This window comes from Lactuca saligna, chromosome 9 (genome assembly GCF_052625555.1).
Source record: "Lactuca saligna cultivar CGN05327 chromosome 9, ASM5262555v1, whole genome shotgun sequence".
NCBI classification, from domain to species: domain Eukaryota; kingdom Viridiplantae; phylum Streptophyta; class Magnoliopsida; order Asterales; family Asteraceae; genus Lactuca; species Lactuca saligna.
In genome coordinates this window covers 9,246,923-9,273,492 of record NC_136425.1, presented here as the reverse complement: position 1 = coordinate 9,273,492, position 26,570 = coordinate 9,246,923, and the positions used below count along the sequence as shown (strand labels likewise).

At 33.8% G+C, this 26,570-nt stretch overlaps 3 protein-coding genes and 1 non-coding gene across 5 annotated transcripts; all 4 read left to right on the top strand.

Moving 5' to 3' along the window:
• The first annotated feature begins 670 nt into the window (after window positions 1–670).
• On the top strand, window positions 671–1,341 carry LOC145013916 (uncharacterized). The gene has a single exon (XM_078972268.1). It carries the CDS (start codon window positions 734–736, stop codon window positions 1,133–1,135), a length of 402 nt encoding a protein of 133 aa, XP_078828394.1. The 5' UTR covers window positions 671–733; the 3' UTR covers window positions 1,136–1,341.
• A 13,067-nt stretch (window positions 1,342–14,408) lies between these two features.
• TRNAS-UGA (transfer RNA serine (anticodon UGA)) lies at window positions 14,409–14,491 on the top strand. Its single transcript has one exon. It is a non-coding gene; the product is annotated as a tRNA-Ser (tRNA).
• Window positions 14,492–18,851: 4,360 nt separating this feature from the next.
• LOC145015602 (26S proteasome regulatory subunit 4 homolog A-like) lies at window positions 18,852–21,205 on the top strand. Its single transcript, XM_078974070.1, has 6 exons — window positions 18,852–19,440; window positions 19,809–20,054; window positions 20,151–20,320; window positions 20,464–20,680; window positions 20,806–20,946; window positions 21,020–21,205. Exons 1-6 carry the CDS (start codon window positions 18,961–18,963, stop codon window positions 21,101–21,103), a joined length of 1,338 nt encoding a protein of 445 aa, XP_078830196.1. The 5' UTR covers window positions 18,852–18,960; the 3' UTR covers window positions 21,104–21,205.
• Window positions 21,206–22,652: 1,447 nt separating this feature from the next.
• LOC145014176 (HIT-type Zinc finger family protein) lies at window positions 22,653–24,489 on the top strand. Of its 2 annotated transcripts, XM_078972547.1 has the most exons (7): window positions 22,655–22,952; window positions 23,056–23,087; window positions 23,226–23,270; window positions 23,618–23,707; window positions 23,857–23,945; window positions 24,014–24,064; window positions 24,311–24,489. In XM_078972547.1, exons 1-7 carry the CDS (start codon window positions 22,834–22,836, stop codon window positions 24,350–24,352), a joined length of 468 nt encoding a protein of 155 aa, XP_078828673.1. In that variant the 5' UTR covers window positions 22,655–22,833; the 3' UTR covers window positions 24,353–24,489. The 2 variants fall into 2 exon arrangements, with proteins under 2 accessions (XP_078828674.1, XP_078828673.1); XM_078972548.1 differs by lacking the exon at window positions 23,618–23,707 and having other exon boundaries at window positions 22,653–22,952.
• The last annotated feature ends 2,081 nt before the right edge of the window (window positions 24,490–26,570 follow it).

The following is a 26,570-nucleotide window of genomic DNA, read 5'->3' as shown; positions in this document are numbered from 1 at the left end:
GGTCAACAGCATTGTGAGGTCAGGTAAGCACCAAAAACCTTTTAATCTAAATGATGAATCGAATTAACTAAAAAGTATTTGAAAATTATATTCTAACAATATATTTTTAACATATTCGTCTAGTATGTAATAGTTCAATGCACTACAAATCATTATTTGGTTGTTTATACTTTGGCTTCGAAGTTGGTGAAGAGTAACATGCATCTGATTAGCGACATATAACGTGGTCACTAATTGGAAAATTCCATCGCTACGTTAGCCACAATAAAATTTGCCACTGCCCTAAATTAGATTAGCGACGGATTTTGCCTAAAACTTCTGTTTTTTTGTAATGGATTTAGATCATTCTGACCGATTGTTTTACACTCAATATATGAATTCATACCATTTTCTGATGGATTTTCCCATTTAAAGAGTGGATATTCCTGCAACTGAAATAGAGATTTGAGCATGTGGTTCGTCAGATTTCACCATCTAGATAATAAATAAAATACAATCGAAATAAATAATTGGCGTTCATGGTACCAAAAAAAAAAAAAGGACAGCTAAATTGAAGGTTTATGGGTGAATATTATTTTTTGCCCTACCAATTGACCAAACACCCCTAGAAATTAAGGCCATTTACTCTGTCCAACTGCCCAATTTTGGCTTTAAAAAGGGCATTCCCATATTCAAAAATCTTGCATCCGACACATACGCTTATAGCCAGGTAAACAAATATAAAAAAAAGAATATGGCAAACTGGCGTTTCATGTTACTGGTTGTTTTAACAGCAGTAGTAGTAGAAAGTACTATTGCCAGAGACCTTCCTAGTGACACCAACAAAGCTGCTGTCGGTCTAACTGAACAAAAGAACATTGTCAGTTTTGGTGGATTGGGTGGCTTTTCTGGCTTTGATAACAACGGCCAACCCATTGGTGGTGGTGGCGCCGGACTTGGCATAGGCACCTCCAATGGGATCGGAGGTGTAGGTGCTGGTTACCAATTTGGTGGACCTGGTGCAGCTGCTGGTGGTGTAGGAACTTTTGGAGGTCTTGCTAATGGTTTTGCTGGCTTGCCGGCTCTAGGTGGCGGTGGAATTGGTGGTGGTGGACCTGGTGCCGGAGATGATTCTGGTGCAGTTCCACTTCCTTGAAAATGGTTGTAGTAACCATAACTGTGTTAGTTTGTGTTTCGAGAAGGTATTGTTGGTTTATTTGTTGCTTCGTGAACCATGTCGTTTTGTTACTAGCTACCTAAACAAGAGAACATTGTTCTTTTAGTTGTAACTGCATGTAAGGCTATTTTTGTCATTTCCTATGTGGCGTATTTGTTGAATGTTATAGGTTTATTTAAACGTAATTTCTTCTATTAATGTCAAAGTATCCATAAATAGTTTGGGTAATACCGTGTGTCTTTCAATTCGTTTACGACAATATACTAAACATATATAATGCTGTTCGACGAATATAATTAATTCAGGGCTAAAACTTGAGATATAACTGAAGTATTTCAAAATTCATGTACATAAATCTTAACCATATGTGAAAATATAAAAGGAAACAAAAAGAAAATTTTATATATGGTGTATAGTTACTTACGTGGTTGTGCATGCACATTATACGTGATGAAAACAACTTCATCATTTTGACAGGAGTAATGTCATTATGCCAATGAACACAAGTCTATGGTAGTTGTTAAACAATTTAATGAATTTTTATTTATTATTCTTTTTTTAACATACAAATATAAATTTAGTTTGAGCCTTGGAGGTAAAAACTAATAGATAATTACTAAAATGACCGAATTGAGAGAGGTGTCTGCCTATGTGGAGACCAAATAATCATATTTTTTGAAAACTATCAAAAACTAATCTTAGGTTTTTTGTGAAATTACTCACTACCGAGCTATTTCTTTAACAAAATATGCATATACACAAAATATAATGAATTCCACATTTGCAGAATAACTGTTAAAGAGCACCGAGTGGTCGTCATGTAAAAGGTAGTCATTAATTATTATAAGGACTCCCTTTAACCTTAATGGTTAAGATTATATACGGTTTGTTCATTTAATTTGATTTAAGTTTTAAAATTATTTAACCTAATTTTTATCACCGACAACAACAAATTTCATGTTATATTTTTTTTAAGGTCACTGAACTTTATTTTTTTGGCATCGAACTTTTGTTTTTGTTTTTTGTACAATTTCTTTTTATAACTTTTCTTAATTCGTTTTATATGTTTTTTTTCACACAATTTGTTTTTACAACTTCATCTTTTAATTAGTTTTTACAACTTTATCTTTTTAATTTATTTTTACGTCTTTTTCCCAAAATTATTTTTAAATTTAATTTTTTTTTTTTATCTCGTATTTACATGTTTTTTTACAATTTTACTTTTTATATGTTTTTTACAATTCGTTTTTATAAGTTCATTTTTCTATATACTGTTTAGAAATTACTTTAAAAAAAAAAAAAAAAAAAAAAAAAAAAAAAAAAAACTTTTAGTTGGATGACCAGATGATTAATGATAAAAAATAAATAAATAAATAAGCTTTAGCATATTGAAAGTAGAAAATTAAACTTCTAGTTCGATTTTGATTTAACTGAAAATCGAACAGAAACATGTTCAACCTTATAAGCTATATGGTGATTTGAAAATACTTTTGATTAATTTCAACAAAATCATATATATGATTAAGTAAGACATCGAGATGGATATAGGACATGGTGTCGTTCTCCCCAATTTGGCTTGTGTTCGGTTATCTCTTCAACTTGATCTAATATTATTTTAAACAAAATTTACCATAACAAATCTGGTAACTGTCAAATAATAAACAGATTTATAGTTCTTACTATTCTATATCTAACTAGGACCAAGAAACGACAACCAACTTAGTTAAATCACCATAAATAAAATATTTAAAGCTCAGGCTTTTAGTTGTTGCCTTTCATTTGAGATAATAAATGATAGCAAGATTAATTATTACTTTTTACATTTATTTTGCTGTGAGAGCACCCACATTCGGGTGATTGCAATTGAATTTGCCACATACACATATGGGCATTCAAGTAAGCCTTGCAAATTATTTTTTGAAAAGGCCAAATATATTTTTTGAAATGGTCTTTGTAGTTTGCACAAATTTTGCATTGGTCCCTATAGTTTATTTGGTACGTTTGTTATCCCTAACATTTGTTTTTTAATACGCGTTTGGTCCCTACGTCTGTCTGCCGTTAGCTCTTTCAGTTAATACACCCCACGTGTCTATAGGGATGGCAAAAAAACCCGAACCCGACTGGGAAACCCGAAACCCGATCATTTCGGGTCGGGTAACGGGTCGTTATCAGGTTTTTTATCGGGTTCGGGGCAGGGAGTGGGTTATCCTCGCCCCGACCCGCCCCGCCCCGATTATATATATATATATATATATATATATATATATATATATATATATATATATATATATATATATGTTCAAAAAATTTTGCTGTTAATTGTACACGTTCAAATATAAAATACTTATCGTGGACAATTTTTTTAGTTATTAACAATCTGGTGTTAATGATCATTTTTATGTGTTTTGACGTATTAAACAAACCTTAAATCAAATAATTTTTTATATAACGTCCAGTTTATTTTATTAAAGTGATGCATCATGTTTTTAATTTAAAACAGTTGCTAGAACATGTATATTTTATAAGACATTGGGGTACCCTAAAAGAGAATAAAGATTTCATTATCAGTTGTTGTAAACCCGATAAGATACCCGAAACCCGACGGGGAAACCCGAAACCCAATGGGGCGCCCCGATAAGATACCCGAAAGTTATCGGGACGGGTTTGGGAATCCATGCCCCGCCCCGAACCCGCCCCATTGCCATTCCTACGTGTCTAGCATGTCAGGGGTATTTTTGTCTTTTTAAACATGACGTCTAATATGAAATAGACTCTAATCTTTTACCATTCCGACCGTTGTCTTCCTCACGTCAAAACCCTCTCCCAAGCAATGATGGTTAGATGGAAGATTAGAGCATCTATGGATGAAATCGACTTCATGAAGCATACGGTAAGCATATAATTTTTGTTCATTATATTCATTTTAGAACATAAATGTATTAAAGTAAAGCTCAAGTTTTTCTCTCCATAATGTGTCACACCCCCAAACCTGAACGGCGGAAACGTTCGGAGGCGGAAGACGTTATGTGCAATATTATAACAATTGAATAGTAAATAAAGCAAACACAACCATCATATACGTAATTGAAAAAGTTAAATCATTGTACACGTTACATGTTTCTAAAATGTCAATTACATTATGATGACAAAAGATTTTCTTAACGTCTTAGCGTCAAATCTTCAAAAGCTGTTAATAACCTGTTTTATTGGTTTCCGAATATAAGTTATTTGAGAAAAAAAATATCAACATTTAAGTTGGTGAGTCTAAAAGCATTTGTATGAATAAATATATGTCATTTAATGAGATGAAATCACGTTTGTTTCTAGAAAATTTGATATTTTCTATAAAATGAGTTATAATCCGTTTGTTTATAAAATGAGAGTGTTTATTCTAGAAAATCCTATATTTTCCATAAAGCTGAATTGTAGACTGTTTGTTTGTAGAGTAATTGTATTTATCCCAAAAAATCCTATATTTTCCATAAAGATGAATTGTAAACTGTATATTTGTAAAGTAATTGTATTTATCCCGAAAAATCATATATTTTCCATAAACTGAACTGTAATCTTATACATACCAAGACCGAAAAGTACAAGTATATATGTCATACTTAGTTTTATAACATGCAGTTTTATTCGAAAATAAAATCGTTTGAAGAGTTGTGTGTTTACGTAAAATAAACGTACTATCGATTTCACGTAAAAATAACGTATTGTCATTTATCATGTGAGTTCGCATGACCGTGTTGAAAATGATTTGTCTGCCTCGACGTTCTTCAGACGTCGAAAAGATATGACATTTATCACCCCTAACCTGCCGGTCGTGTTGTAGCTAACAACAGTGTGTGGGATCATCAGCCTCGTATAGATCTATACACAAATATCACGCACTCCGAGAGGAGACTCAGGTTATAAAACATAACTTCCATGGATACCTTTGGTAAATGAAGACGAATGGCTCACAAGTATCCAACGATATACGTGTTTTTGTAATGAAATTTTCGTGCATGAAATTGTTACCCATTTCATCATATTTAATATATATATATATATATATATATATATATATATATATATATATATATATATATATATAACTGTATTTTTATATAATCATTTCTTCGTCATGAAAGGGTAAAATAATGTGAATGTTTTGTAAACTATACATATTATAGTTTAAAAGGCATTGTTTCATTAAAAATGATAACTGTTTCGTTTTAATATATTTTGCATGTAACCATTTTCAAATTTGATAATAACTTTATGCAGCATGTTTGATATTTCTACGTAAAAGATACTTAAACGTAATAAAACATAAAACGATAGTTTGTATATTAACACAAGTTTCTTGTTATACTGACATATTCTAAAAAATAATTTTAAAATGCAAAATAAATGGAAAAATCCAAAAATTCTTTTTTTAAATATTATTTTCGGAACTTGAATTAACTAAAAAAAATTTAAAAAATACGTCTCACGGTCTCACAAAATTAGATCGTCTCACATGAACCTAACCCTATATATATATATATATATATATATATATATATATATATATATATATATATATATATATATATATATATATATATATATATTATGATTTTATATTAAGTATTATAAATTCAAAAATATAAACTGTTGTTGATTATCAATTTTGTCAATGTATTATAAAGAAAACCACAAGATATATAACAAGAAAGCATAAAGAGAAAGTCCACTAAAACAGGAAGGTAAATATGGAGAGAATCACAAGAGAATATGGGACAAAAATACGAAAACCAATACTCCCCCTCAAGTTGAGGCCTGTAAATTGATAACGCCCAACTTGTCTAGTAAAAAACGAACTTGTGAAGCTCCAAGCCCCTTTGTGAGGAGATAAGCAAGTTGAGGTTTTGAGCCGATCATCATAGGATAAATTTCTTTTCATTCTACACATACACGAACATAGAAACAGTCAATTTCAACATGTTTAGTGCATTCATGAAAAACCGGATTATTGGCAATATGTCGAGCTGCTTGGTTGTCGCAAAAAGAGTTGTGAAACCAAATTGTGGGAAACCCAACTCTAGCAAAAGCCATCACAACAAGATGATTTCACTAACAACTGCAACCATGGCACGATATTCAGATTCAGCATATGAGCGTGAGACAGCAGACTGCCTTTTGGTTTTCCATGAGATGGGGGCACCACCGAGAAGAACCAGGTAACTGGTTCGAGAACGCCTAGTAAGAGGACAACCAAGCCAGTCTGAATCAGCATATGCAACCAAATCCGTGCCACCTTCTTTTGGTAAAGGTATGCCTTGGCCGAGAGTGGCCTTGAGATATCGAAGAACTCTAAGCAAGGCATTCATATGATTCTGACGGGGATCCAAGACAAACTGACCAAGAGTATTAACCGAATATGCTATGTCTTGACGAGTAGCTTGGAGGTAAAGAAGACGTCCAATGAGACGTCGATATGTAGTAGCATCAACCTTGGGTTCTTGATCATCTATAAAGAGCTTGATACTTTGTTCAATAGGAAATGAAATCGTACAACATCCTTCCATGCCACTGTCCTTCAAAATATCAAGAGTGTACTTCCGTTGACTTAAGACAAGACCACGAGAAGTCCTGGCCACCTCTATCCCAAGAAAATATTTCAATTCACCAAGATCTTTAATATTGAATTTGTCATGTAAACATTGTTTGACTTCATGTATCTTCTGAGAATTGTTTCCAACAATGATGACGTCATCGACATATATGAGAATAGAAAGGAAAGTATCGCCATTTTTGTAGAGAAACAGGGAATGATCTGCCTTGGATGATATGAAACTAAGACTGAGAAGAGATGAATTTTTATACCAGTTTCGAGAAGCCTGTCTGAGAACATAGAGAGACTTTCGTAAACGACAAACACAACCTTTTCTTTGTGGAAAAACTGAAACATCCCAAAATTCAAGGCCAAAATTTTCATTTTTAATTAGGTTATTACATAAAACCAAAGTGTGAATAATCAAAATATAATATTATGAAACCATATCAGAGAATAATCCCAAGGATCTCGTGTATGGAAAACATAGTGTGATACGTTGCGACCAAGCCGGCTCCTTTCCTTTGAAACAAAGTACCTGAAACCAAAACTGTAAACCGTAAGCACGAAGTTTAGTGAGTTCCCCCATCATACCACATACCACATAACACCATCGGTATCTCTCAACCGGTAACTGCCATCAGTATCTTTCAACCGGTAACCGGGGACTATTTCACCCCTACCACTATCACATAATAATATGTCATAAACATGCTGATCACTTACTAACATCATAAACAGGCTGATCACATACTAACATATCATAAACATACTAATCACATACTAACATATCATAAACATACAGATCACATACTAACATATCATAAACATATAAATAAGCATTTCATGGGTTATGTATACCCCTTCGGTATCTTTCAACCAGTAACTGCCATCGGTATCTTTCAACCGGTATCCGCCATCGGTATCTTTCAACCGGTAACCGGGGACTATTTCACCCCCTACCACTATCATATAATATCATGATATAATCATACAGATAGGCATTTATGGGGTACTAAGCTACCCTTCGATCCTAACGATCGAGTCAGGGAAAAACTATTCCCTGCTATTACCACTAACACACATAGCATATCACATAAACATATCTCATAAGCACATCACATAAGCATATCTCATGAGCATATCACATAAACATACCTAGATAATTATCACAAAGACAATTATCTACTAACTACCCCTATTGGTGGGAAGGCATTGTGGCCTTAGACCCACCCCTGCTGGAAGGTAACTCACCTCACACTGTTGAAGTCCCGTAGACACAATCCCACACTGCTGAAGTCCCACAAACTTCAACCCCAGCTGCTGGATGACAGATTCCCAAACTGTCAACAACAAAATAACACCCAATTAATAATTGGGTCACAACACATATCCATAAATTCATACTTGGTTAATTACTACATTACCCAAGGTTGGCTTTATTCAAGCCCAATGCCCGATCCATAGGACCAATTTCCAACTAGGAATCAAGGCCCAACATATGGTCTAATTTTCCAAATTGGACCCAACCCCCTTATATGGGTTAAGTTTCCTACTTAACCCATCAAGGACTTAATCCTCTAAGGACTTAATTCATTAAGTCTAATATTATTTAGATTACTCTTGCCAATGATTATTATTTAATATTACCAGTTATTAAATAATTCTCACGTGTCCCGATTAATTCCCCAAATTAGGGTTTTATTGGCATTGGAGTTTTCCAAATCCTAATTAGGGTTTCCAACCCAAATACTAGCCCATTATTTACTTTTTTTTGGGCTTTTAGGTCAATTAGAGCTTTATTAGGCCTATTAAACCCACTAGAATGTCATCAAGCCCATTAGGGTTTTTTCATTAAGCCCATTAGGGTTTACAAGGCCCATTAGGGTTTCAATAACCCCAAATGAATCAAACTCACAAGGCAAGTACACCGCCACTCGACACAGCGGCTGGTGGCGGCAGCCACCACCCTAAGGTGGTGGTTTACAATTTCTTTTATTATTCCAAGCTGTGATTTACATTTTACAATGCAAAATATCAAAATAAACACACACACACACAACCACCTTGTGGTGGCCGGCGGCGGTAGATGGTGGCAGCCACCACCCTATGGTGGTGGTGATGCCTTTTTCGAGGACTCCGACCATACACCCACACACACATTGACTGAAACATGCACTTCTTCATTCCTTTACTCAGAGAGGGAAGCCAACCATCCACTTTGTGGCATAAGGCGGCGACAACAAGGTAATGGCCACCATGGCCGCTGTCATGGTGGTTTCCACGCTTTTAGTATCCCTTTAAATTAGGGAAATTAGTTTCATAACCCTACACATACCAACCCCTACTAGTTTCATTACTCAAATACGCCAAAAAGAATGGTGCAAAACGACGATCATATTCTATTCTAGTGAAAGAAGAAAGGCCAATATTTGTTGCATCCATGGTCGATTCTCATTTGTGCTCTCGTTGTACAAGTCAACAAGGTATGACCATTTTATGTTTTTCGTTTTACCCAATTCAAGTTTGTCCTTTTCATATTCTAACTTGATATAAAATTTTCTTTTAATTTACTTATCAAAACACAATCAACCATATGTACAAGCATCCAATCTCCAAGTAATCTGCCAATAAAGTAGTTCTTTTTTTTTAAAATCCAAAACACTATATATTATCGCAACCCTTGTTTATTCCTAATCTGTCAAGAGATACATTCTTAAAAAATATAAATCTATTCTTAATGAATATATACTATTTTAATGCATTTGTTACGTCTCAATGATATACATTATTAAAGAATAAAAAGGTATTTTCTATGAATACATACAAATTTACTAATGCTTGAGTTTTTAGTAAAAGAGTTTATAGTCGAAGGATTTTAATTAAAAATAAAAAATTCTTGATTTTTTTAATAAGTGATGCTAAATGTAGTGTTCTTAAGAATTTGGTTTACTTTTCTTATTTACATCCTGTAAGTTACTATCTTTTGACCTTCTATTAGAATTTTAAGCTTAAAAAGAAATAAATCTAATAGAATGTGCTTGTAATTTTTTATAATAATATCAAATATAATTGTTTTATCAGAAATTTATTCTTTAAGAATACATATAAAAATGATTTCTGAGCGGCTATGTATTGGAACTGGTGGAATGACACCACCATGAGGTTCTTACAATTTGAAATAGTGTTTCGATTTGGACATAACCCTATTTTTCTTATCCGATTATGTTATTCGGTTTCTTTATTTCTCAATCAATTCTGACATACTATTATTTTTCTAGGAAACTCAAATACATAATATAGTGTATTATGTAAGAATACATTAAGTTTTATATAGTGTATTATGTTAAAATACAATTAGTTAGAATTTAAAATGGTAATTTCACTTTATTTTTATTTATTTTTAATGATTCTTTAAGAATGTTAAAGTTATTATAATATATATATATATATATATATATATATATATATATATATATATATATATATATATATATTAGTTACACAATAGTAATGAGTAATTGTCTGATGCTAGTTTGGTTTAGTCAAGTGGTTTTCTTAATTGATAGTTCTAACGAGTAATGCATTATGATAAAAAAATTTAAGAATATTATTGTTGCATTCTGATAGAATTTTAGTTAATTATTTATTTGTTTAATATGCATTTTTTACACATGTATCACCACAAAATATTTGGCAATGTGTACCTAATCTGAATGGCCTGAAGTCCTAATAAGAATGACTTGAAAATGAATCAAAGAATAATCGCACTAACAGTTTAGGATTATTGTTATTTATTTAAGAATTACACTTATTATTCTTTTAGAATATTGTTATTATTCTAATGTTATTATTATTCAAAAATCATACAATGTAATTATTTAATATATTTTTAGTTCAAGAATGGATTTTAGGTATTCTTTCATAGTGTACTTATTCATGTTTTATTCTTATTTATGTTTTCTTAAAGAATGTCATAAACTATAATTCTCACATAATATCATTAACTATAATTCTAACAGAATATCATCATTCCGAAGGAATAAAATAAGTTATAATCTGTTACGATCAAAAATTATATTATAATAGAAATTGAATTAATTAAAAAAAATCAAAATTATTCCTTAAATTCCTTAAATTTCTTTTTTTAAATATAGTTTAATTGACTAAAATATCATTCTCATTAATTTTAAGTGATAATATGGTACATGTTAATCCATTGTAATATCATGGACTCTCAATCATAGTGTTTCATTATTTTCATCCAGTGGTTTAAAAGTATACCTACGACCACACAATATATGACATCCATATTATAACCTAACTATATATATATATATATATATATATATATATATATATATATATATATATATATATATATATATATATATATATATATATATATATATGGGAAAAGTGAATATACCCTTAAGGGTATATAAGCTTAGATACCCAAACTCATAATAATTAGTAATTTTTTGTTAGATATATATTTATTATAATGTTCTTAAACTTCAACCACTAACTTGATTTACATTGAAGATTTTTGAAATTTCACTATTATCTTCCTCGTATATCATATCTTTTTGTCGAATACCTACTAGGCTATATATATTATAGTTGAAAATGAAAAGTATGTAAGAGGAAGATAAATGTAAAATTTATAAAAATCTTAAAAGTAATCAAGTTATAAGTTGAATTATAAGAACAATTAGACAATTACAATTTAAATATATAATACAAAACGATGTAATATAGTTAGTTTGGGTACCTAAGGTTATATACCTTTAAGGGTATATTCACTTTTCCCTATCTATCTATCTATCTATCTATCTATCTATCTATCTATCTATCTATATATATATATATATATATATATATATATATATATATATATATATATATATATATATATGTATTACTTGCTGTAAACGAGCAATGGAGAGAAAGAACCATAGAAAATGTTTTTTTCTTTTCTTTTATCGTTAAAACCAAACATCAACAAAAACACATAAAGAAAATGTTTTTTTTTTCGATTTTCATAATTCTAGTTTGTTCCATACAACAAATTTGTTTTAAGATTATAGGAATAATATTCCGATAATGTATGAAAACAAACAAGAAAACAGAAAAAACTGATACATGTGATTAACATTTTGTCCTTAAAACAAAATCGTCCGTTGACGGGTGTTTTTTTTCCAGGATACAACAGTTTGAAGTGGCTCTTCAAGACCACCCAAACCTTCAATAGACCTAGATTATACATTCAATATAACAAGAAAATGAAGAAGATAAAAATGGACAAGAAGAGATTTTGGTTGCATTCTTGGTGTGTCTCAAATAGTTGAGAAATGATTGTATTTATACTACAAACAATAACCAACAAACAATTAAATTGTCATTAAAACGTAATTCATAACCGACATTATATTTAATATCGTTCTTAATTACTAGTTGTAACCGAAAATTGAAAAACAATTCTATGTTGGGATTTTTAGGGGTTGAAAACCATTTGATTCTGATTTTTTGGTGTTAAAAACCCAGACTACAAAGTTCAGTTACTAAAATTTAGTCCAGAGGGCAAGTTTACACAAACATGTTTATAATTTTTATAATTTACTCTACAAAATATTAAATTATTATAAGGATTAGTTCAGTTGCATTTGTTCAGACAATACTAGTGTTCTTACCCCGAGTGATAAACGATGAGCTCAAAATAAAATACTAGTGTTCTTACCCCGAGTGATAAATGATGAATTCAAAATATTTATGATATCTCCTATTTATAATGAGCCAGAAATATCTTGTTTACATATCAGCGGGAAGTGCATTAATATAAATAAGACAATAAGAAGCACCAATACAAAAATGTGTAAACTGTAAAAACGAGTCAAAATGGATTGTGTAACATCCCAAAATCCAAGGTCAAAAGTTTCATTTTTAAATAAGTTATTATAAAACCAAAAGTATAAGAAAACATCCATAATATCATGTCATGACAAAACCAAAGTAGAAATAATCAAAACATGTTATCATAAACAATATCAGAGTGTAATCCCAAAGATCTCATGTGCGGAAAAACCATAGTGTGATGCGCTGCGATCGAGCCGACTCCTTTCCTTTGAAAACGAAGTACCTGAAACCAAAACTGAAAACTGTAAGCACGAAGCTTAGTGAGTTCCCCCATCATACCACATAGCATACATAATGTCGCGCAATTCTAGGGTTCCCGACCTACCCGGACAGGCCATTATGGGGTGCCAACCTACCCGTGTCAAGCCATTCTGGGGTGCTGACCTACCCTTCAGTCCTAACAACCGAACTTCAGGGACTATTTCACCCCTTACTACTACTGCCACATATATCATAACATAATGATATTGTTAAGCATATCTAGGGTGCCTGAACTACCCTTCGGTCCTAAAAACCGAACTTGGGGACTATTCCCCTCCTATTACCACTATGACATATACATATCATGCTATCACATAAACATACCAGGTAGTAGCAAACCAGACAATGATCACAAATACAATCATCTCATACACAATCACTTACTGGTGGGTCGGCGTTAATGCCTTAGACACACCTCTACTGGAGAGTAACTCACCTCACACTATTGAAGTCCCGTAGACACAATCCCAGCTGATGGATGACAGGTTCTCGAACTGTCAACATCCCAATTAATAATTGGGTCCTAACACATGTCCATAAATCCATGTTGGGGTAAAAGACTGTTTTACCCCTATCTTGGCTTGATTCAAGCCCAAGGCCCAAACCAAAGGCCTAAAAGTTAACTATGGGTCAAAGCCCAACACATGGCCCAATTTTCCAAATTGGGCACAAACCTTTATAAGGTCTTACCATAAGGCCCCATTATTTAGTCCAGTCCAACATTCAACATTCTAATGACCCAATATCACATAATCATAAAGCCCCAAACTATGGCCTAATTTTCAAAATTGGGTCCAACTCCTCATATGGGCCTTACCTCAAAGCCCATTAATTATTCTAGTCCATTTGTTTTATCTTGGATGGCCCATTAATAACCCAATCATCAAGGCTCAAAAGAAAGGCCCAACAATAAACCCAAGTGAAATTAGGGTTTCACATAAAATGACGATTAGGGTTGAGTGTTTCTCACTTAACCCATAAGGACTTAATCCACTAAGTCCATATCTTTATTAGATAAGTCATATGGTGTGATTGAGTGTAATTTACAACTCCATTCCAATGGCCCAAAAGTGGGTCCCGATAAGTCTAAGCCCATAAATTCAATATTAGGGTTTTCTAAACCCTAATTAGGGTTTCCAGCTCTATCTTAGCCTAATAGGCCCAATCCTCCAAGCTACCAACAAATGAACTATACCATTTGATCCCTATATCAGCCAAAAATTGTACTAAAATACATCATACATGGATTTTACCACGAATCCATTGATTTAATATGATTTATTATATTACTACCCCTTTACCACTTTATCCGTACATAGAGTCCGGGGAGAATGGAATTTGGTTTTTTTATTTTACAAATCGGCATGCTGGATCATATATCTATCCATATATCGGGATAGATAGATTGACCATCACACCCGAGATCTTTGATAGTGGCGGTATCCACTCACATGGCCATGTTCTATTCGGAGGAATAAAATAAAATTGTCTTTCGGAGAGATGGCTGAGTGGTTGAAAGCCCCGGTCCTGAAAACCGGTATAGTTTACTATCGAGGGTTCGAATCCCTCTCTCTCCTTTTTTGCTTGTTAAATAAATTTGTTTCTTTATTGGATTGGTTTTGACCGGGTGGTTTCATTATCATAAAGAAAGGGGAGTGGCTCGGCTATCCCGCCAAACCAAGCCAGAAAAATGGATTAAATATAAATGAGTTGAAAAAAAAAGAATATTTTTTTATGACATGATCCCTATATGTATGAAGGAACCGAAGTGGCTAGGTCTTTTGATCAATTAGGGTTCATTAGGCCCATTAGTCACATGTTTGGGCTTTTAGGCCATTTTCGGGATTCATTGGGCCCATTAGGGTTTCATTGGGCCCACTAAGGTTTATTAGGCCCATTAGGGTTTTAGTCCCTTGTCCAAACATTCCAAACGAGTCACAAACCAAACAAGGCACACCGCCACCAAACACGGCGACCGGTGGCGGCAACCACCACCTTACGGTGGTGGTTAGGGTTTCTTTCTCATTATTCCATTTTTCTTTTACAATTTACATGAAATACCAAAAGTAACACCCACCTTAACTAACATAAACACACACACATGGTGGCAGCCACCATGGCTGGTGGCCATGATGGGTATCTTTTACATTTTCCGGCCATCAAACAATCACAACACCCACTCCACTATAGCAATAAACAAAAAACACCAAAGCACGCACATCCACCTTCCACGGTGGCTAGTGGCGGCAGATTAGGGTAACGACCCCTATGCGTGTTGCTCGGAATCCGAAAGCAGCCACCCGCCTGGTGGCGTTCAACGGACGACAGACTCTCACTAAGGCGGCAACAACGACTAATGACAGGATAAAAGCGGCAGCCACCATGGCTGGCGGCCATGGTGGTTCTTCTCGGCTATCGCCAACAAACACACGTGCATACCATCTTGGAAACTGTAACGCCTGTGTTTCTGGGCTTGCAATTTTAGCAATGTAATAGTCTAGGTTAACCTTTGTAACCCGTTTTGAAATAATAGAAGTGTATTATTTGAGTATTATGTGTTTTGTGCTTAATTGCTTAATTATGTGGTTTGATTAATTAAGAATAAAAATAAGCATCAAAATTTAAGTATAAAATAAACTTGATATCTTTAAATAATGTTGTAGTAGTTGAAACAAGGTTTCCGAAGATATAAAGAATGCCGAAATCCGAGTTATAACGAAGAAGTTATGACCTGTCGAAATTTCGCGACAGAACTGGCAACGCTGAATGACGTAAAAAGTGCAATTTACGTTAGAGCGATATTTAGCCTTAATGATCTAAATGAGATTCGAAGATCTCGTTGTTAGTATCGAAGCGATAAAAAGTTAGGCGAGAACGGACGTCAAACGAAGAAGTTATGAATTTATAACGAAATTTTCTGTCCCGGCGTATTAAAAATAAATAATAAAAATAAAGTCAAAATTAGCCGACGGAGTCTAAACGAAAGTTGTAGAGCGTAGTCTCACCTTCGCGTGGATATAAAGAACGTCGAAAACAGAGTTCGTATGAAGAATATATGAATTTTCGAAGTTTATTAAATAATTAATAATTAAATTTAATTATTAATTCTGGTATTATCCGAGGACAAGTCACCGGACTCATTCGGAGTACGCCTCGCGTACTCGTGTACGCCCCGCGTACGGCGAAGGATGTCGACACTCGCACTCGAGGACTAAGGATGACGCATGTGCTTACGAACTCGGAGCAGTACGCCCCGCATACGGTGATGCCTCAGCCTCCTATAAATAGGATGCGAGGGCAGTCGGATCTTTTGCCATTTTTCTCCCTTATCTCTCCCGTTTTGCATCGTTTTGCGTGCCAGAAATACCCGAAGCCCCGGTAATATTCTCGAGTCCCGAAGCAAGTCCCGAGATCCCGAAGATCCCGATAAGTGCGGTTTCCGAGCCGAAGCTCTGCCCGCGAGAAGTTCGATTTTTGAAGAGATCTTCCAGATCTGCTGAGGATTACTACTTTTGCAAGTTGTAGTGCTGTCCGATCATCTTCTGATCAAGTGAGTGTATACTACCTTTCATAAACACGATAATAATACAAGTATGATTTGAGTGTATTAAGTATATTGTTGTTTATATGTGTGAATGTGTTGTTACTTTCTTCTAACGCATAATTATGAAGTATTTTATACAAAATACGTGTTATGTGTATATTTTGTTGTTATGTGTGTGAATGTATATTCACTTTCTTCTATCTTATACATCTAATTATTTCTCTATGAAATACATGTTATGTGTGTGTGCCTCATGTGTTATGTGGAAAATGTATTGATTGAGCATGCTATACAGGTTTTGAAACTATGTATAAAAATGTATGTTTTATCTACTAATATGCTGGGTAGAACATGGGTAGATAGTTGGTGTGTAATAAACAGATGAGAGGCCTCGATGTTGTTTTGATCCAGTCATATAGCGGAATTTAGATGACGACAACGGACTTTTCTAGACAGTCCAGTGGAACGCTAGCAGGCTCATAACCTGTAGGTGTTAATGAACTTAGGTGTTCATTCGTTGTATTCCAACCCCCCTCATGGTTGCCTTATTTGACTTATATTGCTGAGGAACCCCCGAAGCATGTGTTGTCACCCCGATGAAATATTCTTAGACTAGGTCCCTTGTGTTAGTTATTTTAGGGACATAAAGTGAGAATAACGGGAATGAGTAATTGGGTTATTGTTTGATGATTGAATATAATAATTATTTATTATGGGTTGAAAACCCTATATGCTCATTAGGCTCCCAAGCCTGACCCACTCAGTTTTATTTGTATTACAGGAAGTGGCGCAAGGGCGTAAGATGGATGAACCATCAAGTTGTTTTGTTTACAGGTCTGTATATGTGTATATTTGTTGAATGACTTGTAATGTTATCGTTTATGCTTATTGGTCTGTATCGGAACATGACACCCCGAGTTTTGATTATATAATGAAAATACATTTCTTTTATGAAATGCTTTGGTAAACATTGTTTTATCATGTTTTGTTTTTGGGAACAAATTCCGCAACTCTTTCAAATCAAAAGGATTTACTCTGAAAGTATTTTAAAAGCATAAATGAAAATTGGTCTTTAGTGGCCGAGATTTTGGGGATGTCACATAAACTGTAGCACCACTACAACTACGAGATGTAACCGAAAACATCCACCTAACTCCACCATCTCCGGGTGGCATACGCGACCGGAGCACCGCAACAGGTGGCCTCTTGAAGCTATGTTGGCGATGGAGCACGACCAGTAGCATAGCAACCGATGGCGGAGAAGGTACTGACCTTGAGATCGGTGGCGGTAACGTACCACCAGAATAGAAACGGAAAGAAGATGGGAGAGGCTCACTCCTTTGAAGACGAACGGTAATAGCAACAATCGAGGTTTGTCGCCATCGGCGGCCATGAGACCGTAGCGAAACGTGTTTTCCGGTACACTGATCACATCCTTGACAGCGAAGGGAGAGATGGCGGCTGCTTTATCCGAGCGTAGGGCTAGGGTTTACCGGGGTGACGAGTTTTATAACCTGAGCCCCATATAATCTATCCCATAATGCCACGTTTGGCACTTCCCTTCCCTTTTCTTTCAAAGTAGATCCAAAACTTACCCTTTCAGCCCCCAACATTAAAATCCTCTTCGATTCATGTCCCATCTTTTACCAAACAGCCCTCCACTTCATAATCTTTTACAAAATAAATCCAACAATTACCTTTTTTAACCCTGCCTCCTGAAATCCTTTACAATTTAAGTCTAAGACTTACCAAATATCCCCCCGCCTTCTAAAATCTTTACAAACTAAATCTCGAATTAATACTTTAACCCCCGAATAATCCAACTTATGACATTTAGATCCACATATTGATATTTTTACAAAAGACTAATTTATAATTTAGATAACTATGGTTTCTATAATTATAAATATGTCAGCTCTTAAAATACAATATTATTTGACCGATTTGTAAATTAGGTTACTGATATAAGTAGAAGATGAATCACGTATGAGAACACTCTATTAATGATTGTCTCATGTTATATGTGAGCATAATTTGAAGAATATGTTCATAAAGACTGAATGTATATAAAAACATTAAGGATTAAACGTATACAAACTGAAAATTATATTACACTGTTATTATTATTATTATTATTTTTTGTTTGACTTGAAGAGCTGGTATGAACGTGTATAAAAAAACAAATTAAACGGTCTAAATAAATTCAATGAAAAAAAATATGTTACCACTCTTTTTCTTACCAAAAAAAAAAACGGTTCAATAAGCCTGGAAGGCCTGGAATAGAAGCAAGTGTTTCGAAATGAAAGCCCACAACTCGAAAAATATTCGGTAGGATGTAAACCGACCCGAATTTTACACAATCGTCACTCGTGACTGGATCTACATATTCCATTAGACGGTGATTTCCCATTCTCTGTGCTTTCTTGCAAAGAAAGACGTTGCAGAACCTTCAGAAACCCAATTTCCGATCCGTATTTCCCTATCGGTGACGAGCAAACCACCATGGGTCAAGGAACTCCAGGCGGTTTAAACCGACAAGGCTTGCCAGGTGATCGCAAGAACGAAAGCGACAAAAAGGAGAAGAAATTCGAACCGGCAGCGCCGCCTGCTCGAGTTGGCCGGAAACAACGTAAGCAGAAGGGACCTGAGGCAGCCGCTCGGTTACCGACGGTTACGCCACATTCAAAATGTAGGCTACGGCTCTTAAAGCTCGAGCGAATCAAAGATTATCTGCTAATGGAAGAGGAGTTCGTGGCCAATCAGGAGAGGTTGAAGCCTCAGGAAGAGAAGACTGAAGAAGACAGGTCTAAGGTTGATGATCTTCGTGGAACACCAATGAGCGTTGGTAATCTAGAGGAGCTTATTGATGAGAATCACGCCATCGTGTCATCGTCGGTCGGACCGGAGTATTACGTTGGTATTTTATCGTTTGTTGACAAGGATCAATTGGAGCCTGGATGTGCGATTTTGATGCACAATAAGGTAACATTCTTCTTTTCAATTGCATTGAGATTATTTTAGCCTTCACATTAGCTTTTCAATTGATTCCAGTTATATACAGCCTTCATTTATAATTGAATTGGGTTTGAGTTGCTTGGAATTGAAAGCGATTAATGTGACCGCAACAGGAATAGTGTTCTGATGAGAAGTAATAGATCAAATATTGGTAATTGAAAGAGTGTATAAGTAATTTTTACTATAGCGTTTGATAATGAAACGATTACATTCCATGATTGATTGCGATCCCATATATGGAAATGGAACGAAAGGATCTTTCAGTTACCTGTGATTTCCCCAAAGCAAATTAAGCTATATGAATGTGGTAATGGGGTCTTTTTATACATTTTCAGGTTCTTTCTGTTGTTGGGCTCCTACAAGATGATGTTGACCCCATGGTGTCAGTGATGAAGGTTGAAAAGGCTCCTTTGGAATCATATGCCGATATTGGTGGATTAGATGCCCAGATACAAGAAATAAAGGAGGCAGTAGAGCTCCCATTGACTCACCCAGAACTATATGAAGACATTGGAATCAAACCTCCTAAAGGGGTTATATTGTATGGCGAGCCTGGAACAGGCAAGACTTTGCTTGCAAAGGTTTGCTCTTCAACTTATCTTATTGTGTCAATCTAAGATACCGTTTCTTTTTTACTTACATCTTAATCCAGTAAGCACTAATTGTTTTTTTTTTAGGCAGTGGCAAACTCCACGTCAGCAACTTTCTTGCGTGTTGTTGGAAGCGAATTGATTCAAAAGTACCTTGGAGAAGGTCCTAAATTGGTGAGAGAACTCTTCCGAGTTGCGGACGATCTCTCCCCATCTATCGTATTCATCGATGAAATTGATGCCGTTGGTACAAAAAGGTATTTAACAAACTTTCTAGGGTTATTTTCAATGACCAGGAGGGCATTCATGTCTTTTACATAGACAAGAGTTTTGTCCTATTGACATCAGTCTCAGTCAAACACAGTGCAACCTGTGTAACCATGGTTGGTTTGTTATGCAGGTATGATGCACACTCTGGAGGGGAACGTGAAATCCAAAGGACAATGTTGGAATTATTGAACCAATTGGATGGTTTTGATTCAAGAGGTGATGTTAAAGTGATTTTGGCGACTAATAAAATCGAAAGCCTTGACCCGGCTTTGCTTAGGCCGGGTCGGATTGATCGAAAGATAGAGTTTCCCCTTCCCGACACTAAAACCAGGAGACGAATTTTTCAGGTAAATCTGAACGATAATCGTGTGTTTTAATATATATATATATATATATATATATATATATATATATATATATATATATATATATATATTTTAGTTTATGTGTATTAATGATTTTGTTACTTTAGATACACACATCAAGAATGACTTTGGCGGATGATGTAAATTTGGAAGAATTTGTTATGACGAAAGATGAGTTCTCGGGAGCAGATATCAAGGCTATATGTACTGAGGCTGGATTGCTTGCTTTAAGAGAACGTAGAATGAAGGTTAGTGTGAATGGGTTTAAAATGGTATGTTTTTATATGGACTAAATTTGTGGTGGTGTTTTGGTTAAATTAGGTGACACATGGGGATTTTAAGAAGGCGAAGGATAAGGTTATGTTCAAGAAGAAAGAGGGTGTACCTGAAGGATTATATATGTGAAAAATGCTCGACACCATATTCTTTTTTGATTGTTTATGTTTATTCGATGATAACTCATATTACTCTCGTTACAGCCTATCTCGCTTAATAATTGTTTTTGTATTTCGTTGCTCTATGTATATTATTTGATCATTATAAAAACCTAGGGGCTAAAACTGATAAAAACGAAACCGAATCCAAACAGGTGGTTTTGGGTTGTTTGGGTTCGGTTTGCTCATTAAGAACCGGACCAATTGTTGAAAACCGACCTAAATCCATGGGTTTAAACCCAAAATCCATCAACTAGTTTAACTTAAATCTTTTTTAGTTTTTTTTTTAACTAGTTGATTTTTAATCTTTCTTAGGTTTTTTTTTTGAAGCAGTTGACTTTTAAATTTTGTTGGTTTTTTAAAATTAGTTGGTTGATTTTAAAGCATCTCCAATAGTAAAAATATACTATCACATTATATTTTTGGCACCTCACTATTTTAATAATCCCAATAGTTAAACTTTTTCAATAGTCTTTTTATTGATTATAATCTATTAAAAATGTTGCATAAAACATTTTCATTTAATTAGTTGTTTTTTGAACATATTATATCTTAATATAAATATTTTAAATTAAGTCATTAATATATAAACATATCATAAATGAAAAACTATGCAATAAATAATTATGTAGTTGTAGAAATAAAAAATATTTAAAACTAAAATATAATTAAGGGATAAAAATAAAATATGACAAAAAATCTAAAGGGCTAGATGTCCAAAGCTTTATAGTATATTGTCCACTTAATATATATCTGAATGGTTAATAAAAACACACAAAAACTAAATGAAAATAAGTGGTCAACAACTCTCTACAAAAAGAATATTACTGTGTATGGGAGTATCTTTATTAACATAAACGTTTAGCTCATTATATATTATGGTGTTATGTTTGCAAAAACTGCATGATCTTATACATATTGATATTGTATCTTATCCCATGAATTTGATCTTAAATCCAAGTAAGCTCAAAAATCGTAGTACTTGTGATTCAATTTGTTTGTAGACCTATTTAGTATCCATGATATGATAAATTAATTATTTGATTGGAAATATAAATATATTCATGAAATGCACTTGCTCAATCAAGATTTCTCAAATAAATATGTACGTGCATTATTAAATTGTACATGTATAAATAATGCTCTTTTTATGTGTTATATTTTAAAGAAAAACAAGAATGATTTTTTAAAAAAATCATTAATATGAGTGGAAGATGACATGATATTTTATGTAATTAAGTAAAGTGAAAATGACTTAGAAAGATAATCATGAGATTTTCTGTAGGAAAAATGACTCAACCAACCGTTGATATTTGGTTTTTTTTTTTTTTTGTTATCTAATATATCATTGAACTTGTTATGTATATAACCGATCAAAAAGGTTACGATGAAAAAAAAAAAAAAAAAAAAAGTTCGTAAGTATAACACAAACAAACTCAAGTTACCTTCTGTTAAACATTATCTTTTTATATTATTCGTTATCTTTTTATATTATTCGTAATTATTATTTATCCTAAAAACGCTAAAACCGCAGACAACCCTTCTGTTCTTCATATACATGTTCCCGGCTCCATCGGCCGCGCCTACTACTATATCTCATTCCCCCCCTGGTTTGCCTTGCACCAACTGCCGCTACCACTGCCGGAGTCCGGACTATCGATATAGAATAGATATAACGTCATCTGCTTAGGTCTGATCGGAATGGGGAAGCCAAAGAAAGGACCTTCACCTAAAGAGTCGGGTACACCACCTAAAAGAAGCTGTAAAGTATGTGAGAAAGCAGTATCCAAATACAAGTGTCCTTCCTGTCTCATTCCCTAGTAAGTTCATCCTTACATTCAACTTCAACTTTATGTTCCTACGATTTAGGGTTTTTATGCGTATTCGATCATATTCTCTCACTGATACTGATTTCTTTTACAGTTGTTCTCTCGTCTGTTTTAAGAAACACAAAGGTACTCGGTCTCTTCTACCTGCCAATTGCGATCCCCTTCATTTCTGGATTGTTCTAGTGTTTAGTATCAAACTTATTTTCTCGCCAAATCAGTTATTGTTTAGGTTCTGAAGTTTTTTTTTTTTTTTTTTTTTTGCAGAAACTCCATGTGTTAAACAAGTTCCTACTCCTGAGACCGATACAAGTATGGTTACATTGCTACTTGTATTTTCTTTACTCGATTTAGTAACACACACAATTATCTAAACTCTATAAACATATTTGTGTGCATGTAAATGCAAGTTTAAAAACGAATCTTGCAACTCATCCTTCAGATATGTAGAATTTAAAAAGGGCAAAGTGCAGTAAATAGCAATATACTGCACTCTTCTTTTACTCATAGTAGCAATGTATTTACACAGTTACATTTCTTTAGCCACCATAGCAACATACTTCAATTTTCTTTACCCATTGTAACAATGCACTTACATATCTTTGCACATAGTAGCAATTTGGTAGTTACAATTCTCCACCCTGTATTTATAAATATAGGCACAAGTACTTCTCCAATTGATGTGGATAGACCATGTTATGTTGATGTTGATGATGATGTTCTACCACAATCCCAACTAGAGTGCATAGGTATGCATGCTTTCTTCTGTATATTTTGACTGGAAAGTTGACCATGTTACTCGGTGTCAGTTTACATCTCTCTAAATTCGATTGCATATTAACTTTATTAATTCCACTAATTGATACATTGCTTAAAAAGATAAGATTTTTTACTTCAGCTTCTTGTACTGAAATCCGTGATGCTCTGAAAGATGAAGATCTGCAGAAACTCATACGCAACATAGATTTTTCTGCAGACGCTCGAACTGTAAGTGATATATATTAACAACACAAGGAATCAAAGCAACACTGATTGTTGTTTTTCAAATCTTTTAGGAACTTGATAAAGCAATGGAACAAGAAGTGTTTCGCCTGTTCACTGAAAAGGTATCATCTTTTATCATCGTTTAGTTTAAGGAAAAAATAATACAAAAAAAGGTCCTTGTATTTTGAAAATTCATCATTCTATCGATTTAGCCACTGAACTATTATTTTTTCTATGATTCTTATCTTAATAATTATGAAGTAGCTAAATCGATAAATAAATAATAGTTCAGTAGGTAAATCGATAAAATGGTGCGAATATGTTTTTGTTTTAGAATTAATATGTTTCTTGTTGTTCTCTATTGCTAGATTTTGTCAATGGTAAATCGATCCGGGGATCAACGGCTATAGGTGTATGATAGGAACTTTGACTCGTTAGCTTAAACATGTTGATTTATGTAATCTTTTTTTGGTCTTGTAGTTTCAACCCATCATATAATATTTTTGGTAGTAATTATAAGTCTTGACATGGACCCGTATTTTTTTCATTTAGGACTTTGAATTGGGCGTTTTTATTTTATTTATTTCTGTTCCATGAGTAAATTGCTTAAAATCGTCTATCATTGACATGATATTTCAGGTGGCAACTTGGTGGTTATTTTGGTTTGATAAATAACTGAAACAATTACTAAAACCAAAATAAGATTGGTTAAACAATTAGAACATTTCAAGACATTTCTTCCATCATAATATACACAAAGGTATAATGACATAATACGATAACAAACTATATATATTCTATAGTTTTATTCATATATACCAATCTACTAAAAATATAGTATATGAAGGTAATGTACTTTGAGTTTTGTTTTTAAAATACCATGGATTAACCCGTTTCCCAGGTTTTGCAGCCACATTGGCTTGATGACATGTCTAAAATGGCTGTGTTTTTTTTGGCCCATCATTGATTCAACTTATATAAGTGTTTTGAAAATACCATTCTCTAACCTTTTGTAAACTATTTTGACCCCTACTGATATTAGCCTCTAAAAAAAAGAAACGCAGCCTCTTCAAAGGCCATACAAGTGTGGACGAGAATGATACTTTTCAAGAAAGTAAGTTACTTAAATCACAAAAACTTTTAAGAAAATTCATATTTTTTTCAAACTGGAGTATTTTAACTATAACCAAGAACACGAACAACGTTGTCAAGAAGAGTCAAAATAATTATACTAATGTGATCAAATAATAGTTTTAAAATTTTGTTACCCGTACAGTTGGATCCAGTTCGAACTAAGATAATCAACAACCGACCATAAGTTGGTGGAATCCTTTACCTCAACTGTAGGGGTCCTTTGATGTCGAACAACAATAATTAGGATCGACTATTTCTATGGGTATCTACAAAGCTGAAATAATTGTTACTCGATAACCAACACACAAAAGCTGGTCATTCTCTTTTGGATTGCTTATGACCGTCGATAACAAGGTGGGGAGAGATTGTATGTGTCGATTTTGAGAGAGAGAGAGAGAGAGAGAGAGAGAGAGAGAGATTAGTGTTTTTCAGTATTAGGCATATTTCCTTAAAAGACCAACCAAGAGAGAGAGAGAGAGAGATAGATTAGTGTTTTTCAATATTAGGCATATTTCCTTAAAAGACCAACCAACTTTCTTTTATACATAAATTGTTGGTTGGGTAGACTTTTTAAAGTCATTTTCAAATCAGCCATATCAAACAAGCTTGAATATGTGATGATAGGCAACCAATAGCTTAAATTTGACCATTCTTCGTTAGCTAGCTTGTGACTGTTAACCATAAGATCGGGAGAGGTTGTAGCCTGTAGGCCAGGTGGACCTAATATAGATATTATGGTAGCACGTACTACCTTTCAAAAAAATTTGTTAAATGTAAATTTAATGGTGAATCTATTGGTAATTCCTTAATAATCTGTTGGTAATCTCATGGTTATATTTTTAGCGACAGATTTGCCACATACCGATGTCTATAAACCTTGTTAAAATTGAGTTGAGTAGATCCATTAATGTGTGTAACACCGTAAATTTTCAAAGAAAATTTTCATTTTAAAACACAATAAAACTCATTATATTTTCTCAAAAACCATAAGTATCTCAAATGTCAACAAATCCACATATAAAAATTACTATCCCAAAATCATAAAAATAATCTCTTGCCAGTGTGTACTATCAAGCCGGTGTCTTCCCATGATTCTGAAAGGAACCTGAAACACATAACACATAATATGGTAAGCACGAAGCTTAGTAGTTCCCCAAAATATCATACACATCTCATTAGCCTCTCATGGCTATACTCAAATAAGACAATCCGATAAATGTGTCTCAGTGGGACCCTCCGGTCCCACAACTCAGATGGACCCTCTGGTCGTAACTATGTAAGCTCAAAATAACACAACATAAATAACATAGACATAATGCAGTATATCACAATACTCAATGTATGCACATAAGACCCTCTGGTTACACAACTCAGATTACCACGCTAGGTAAGTATAGTGAGAATACTCACCTCATAAGCAAGCAAGTAACAACCTCATACACAAATTTCGAACTAGCCTCCACCTAACAGGATAATGATCTCTAATTAATACTC

Bases quoted from the DNA above. Each gene is read 5' to 3' on its own strand.
- LOC145013916 (XM_078972268.1), top strand. From the start codon at position 734: ATGGCAAACTGGCGTTTCATGTTACTGGTTGTTTTAACAGCAGTAGTA.
- LOC145015602 (XM_078974070.1), top strand. From the start codon at position 18,961: ATGGGTCAAGGAACTCCAGGCGGTTTAAACCGACAAGGCTTGCCAGGT. The intron at 19,441-19,808 runs GTAACATTCTTC...ATACATTTTCAG, and splicing joins CGATTTTGATGCACAATAAG to GTTCTTTCTGTTGTTGGGCT. The intron at 20,681-20,805 runs GTAAATCTGAAC...TTGTTACTTTAG, and splicing joins CCAGGAGACGAATTTTTCAG to ATACACACATCAAGAATGAC.
- LOC145014176 (XM_078972547.1), top strand. From the start codon at position 22,834: ATGGGGAAGCCAAAGAAAGGACCTTCACCTAAAGAGTCGGGTACACCA. The intron at 23,271-23,617 runs GTATGGTTACAT...TTATAAATATAG, and splicing joins TACTCCTGAGACCGATACAA to GCACAAGTACTTCTCCAATT. The intron at 23,946-24,013 runs GTAAGTGATATA...CAAATCTTTTAG, and splicing joins TTTCTGCAGACGCTCGAACT to GAACTTGATAAAGCAATGGA.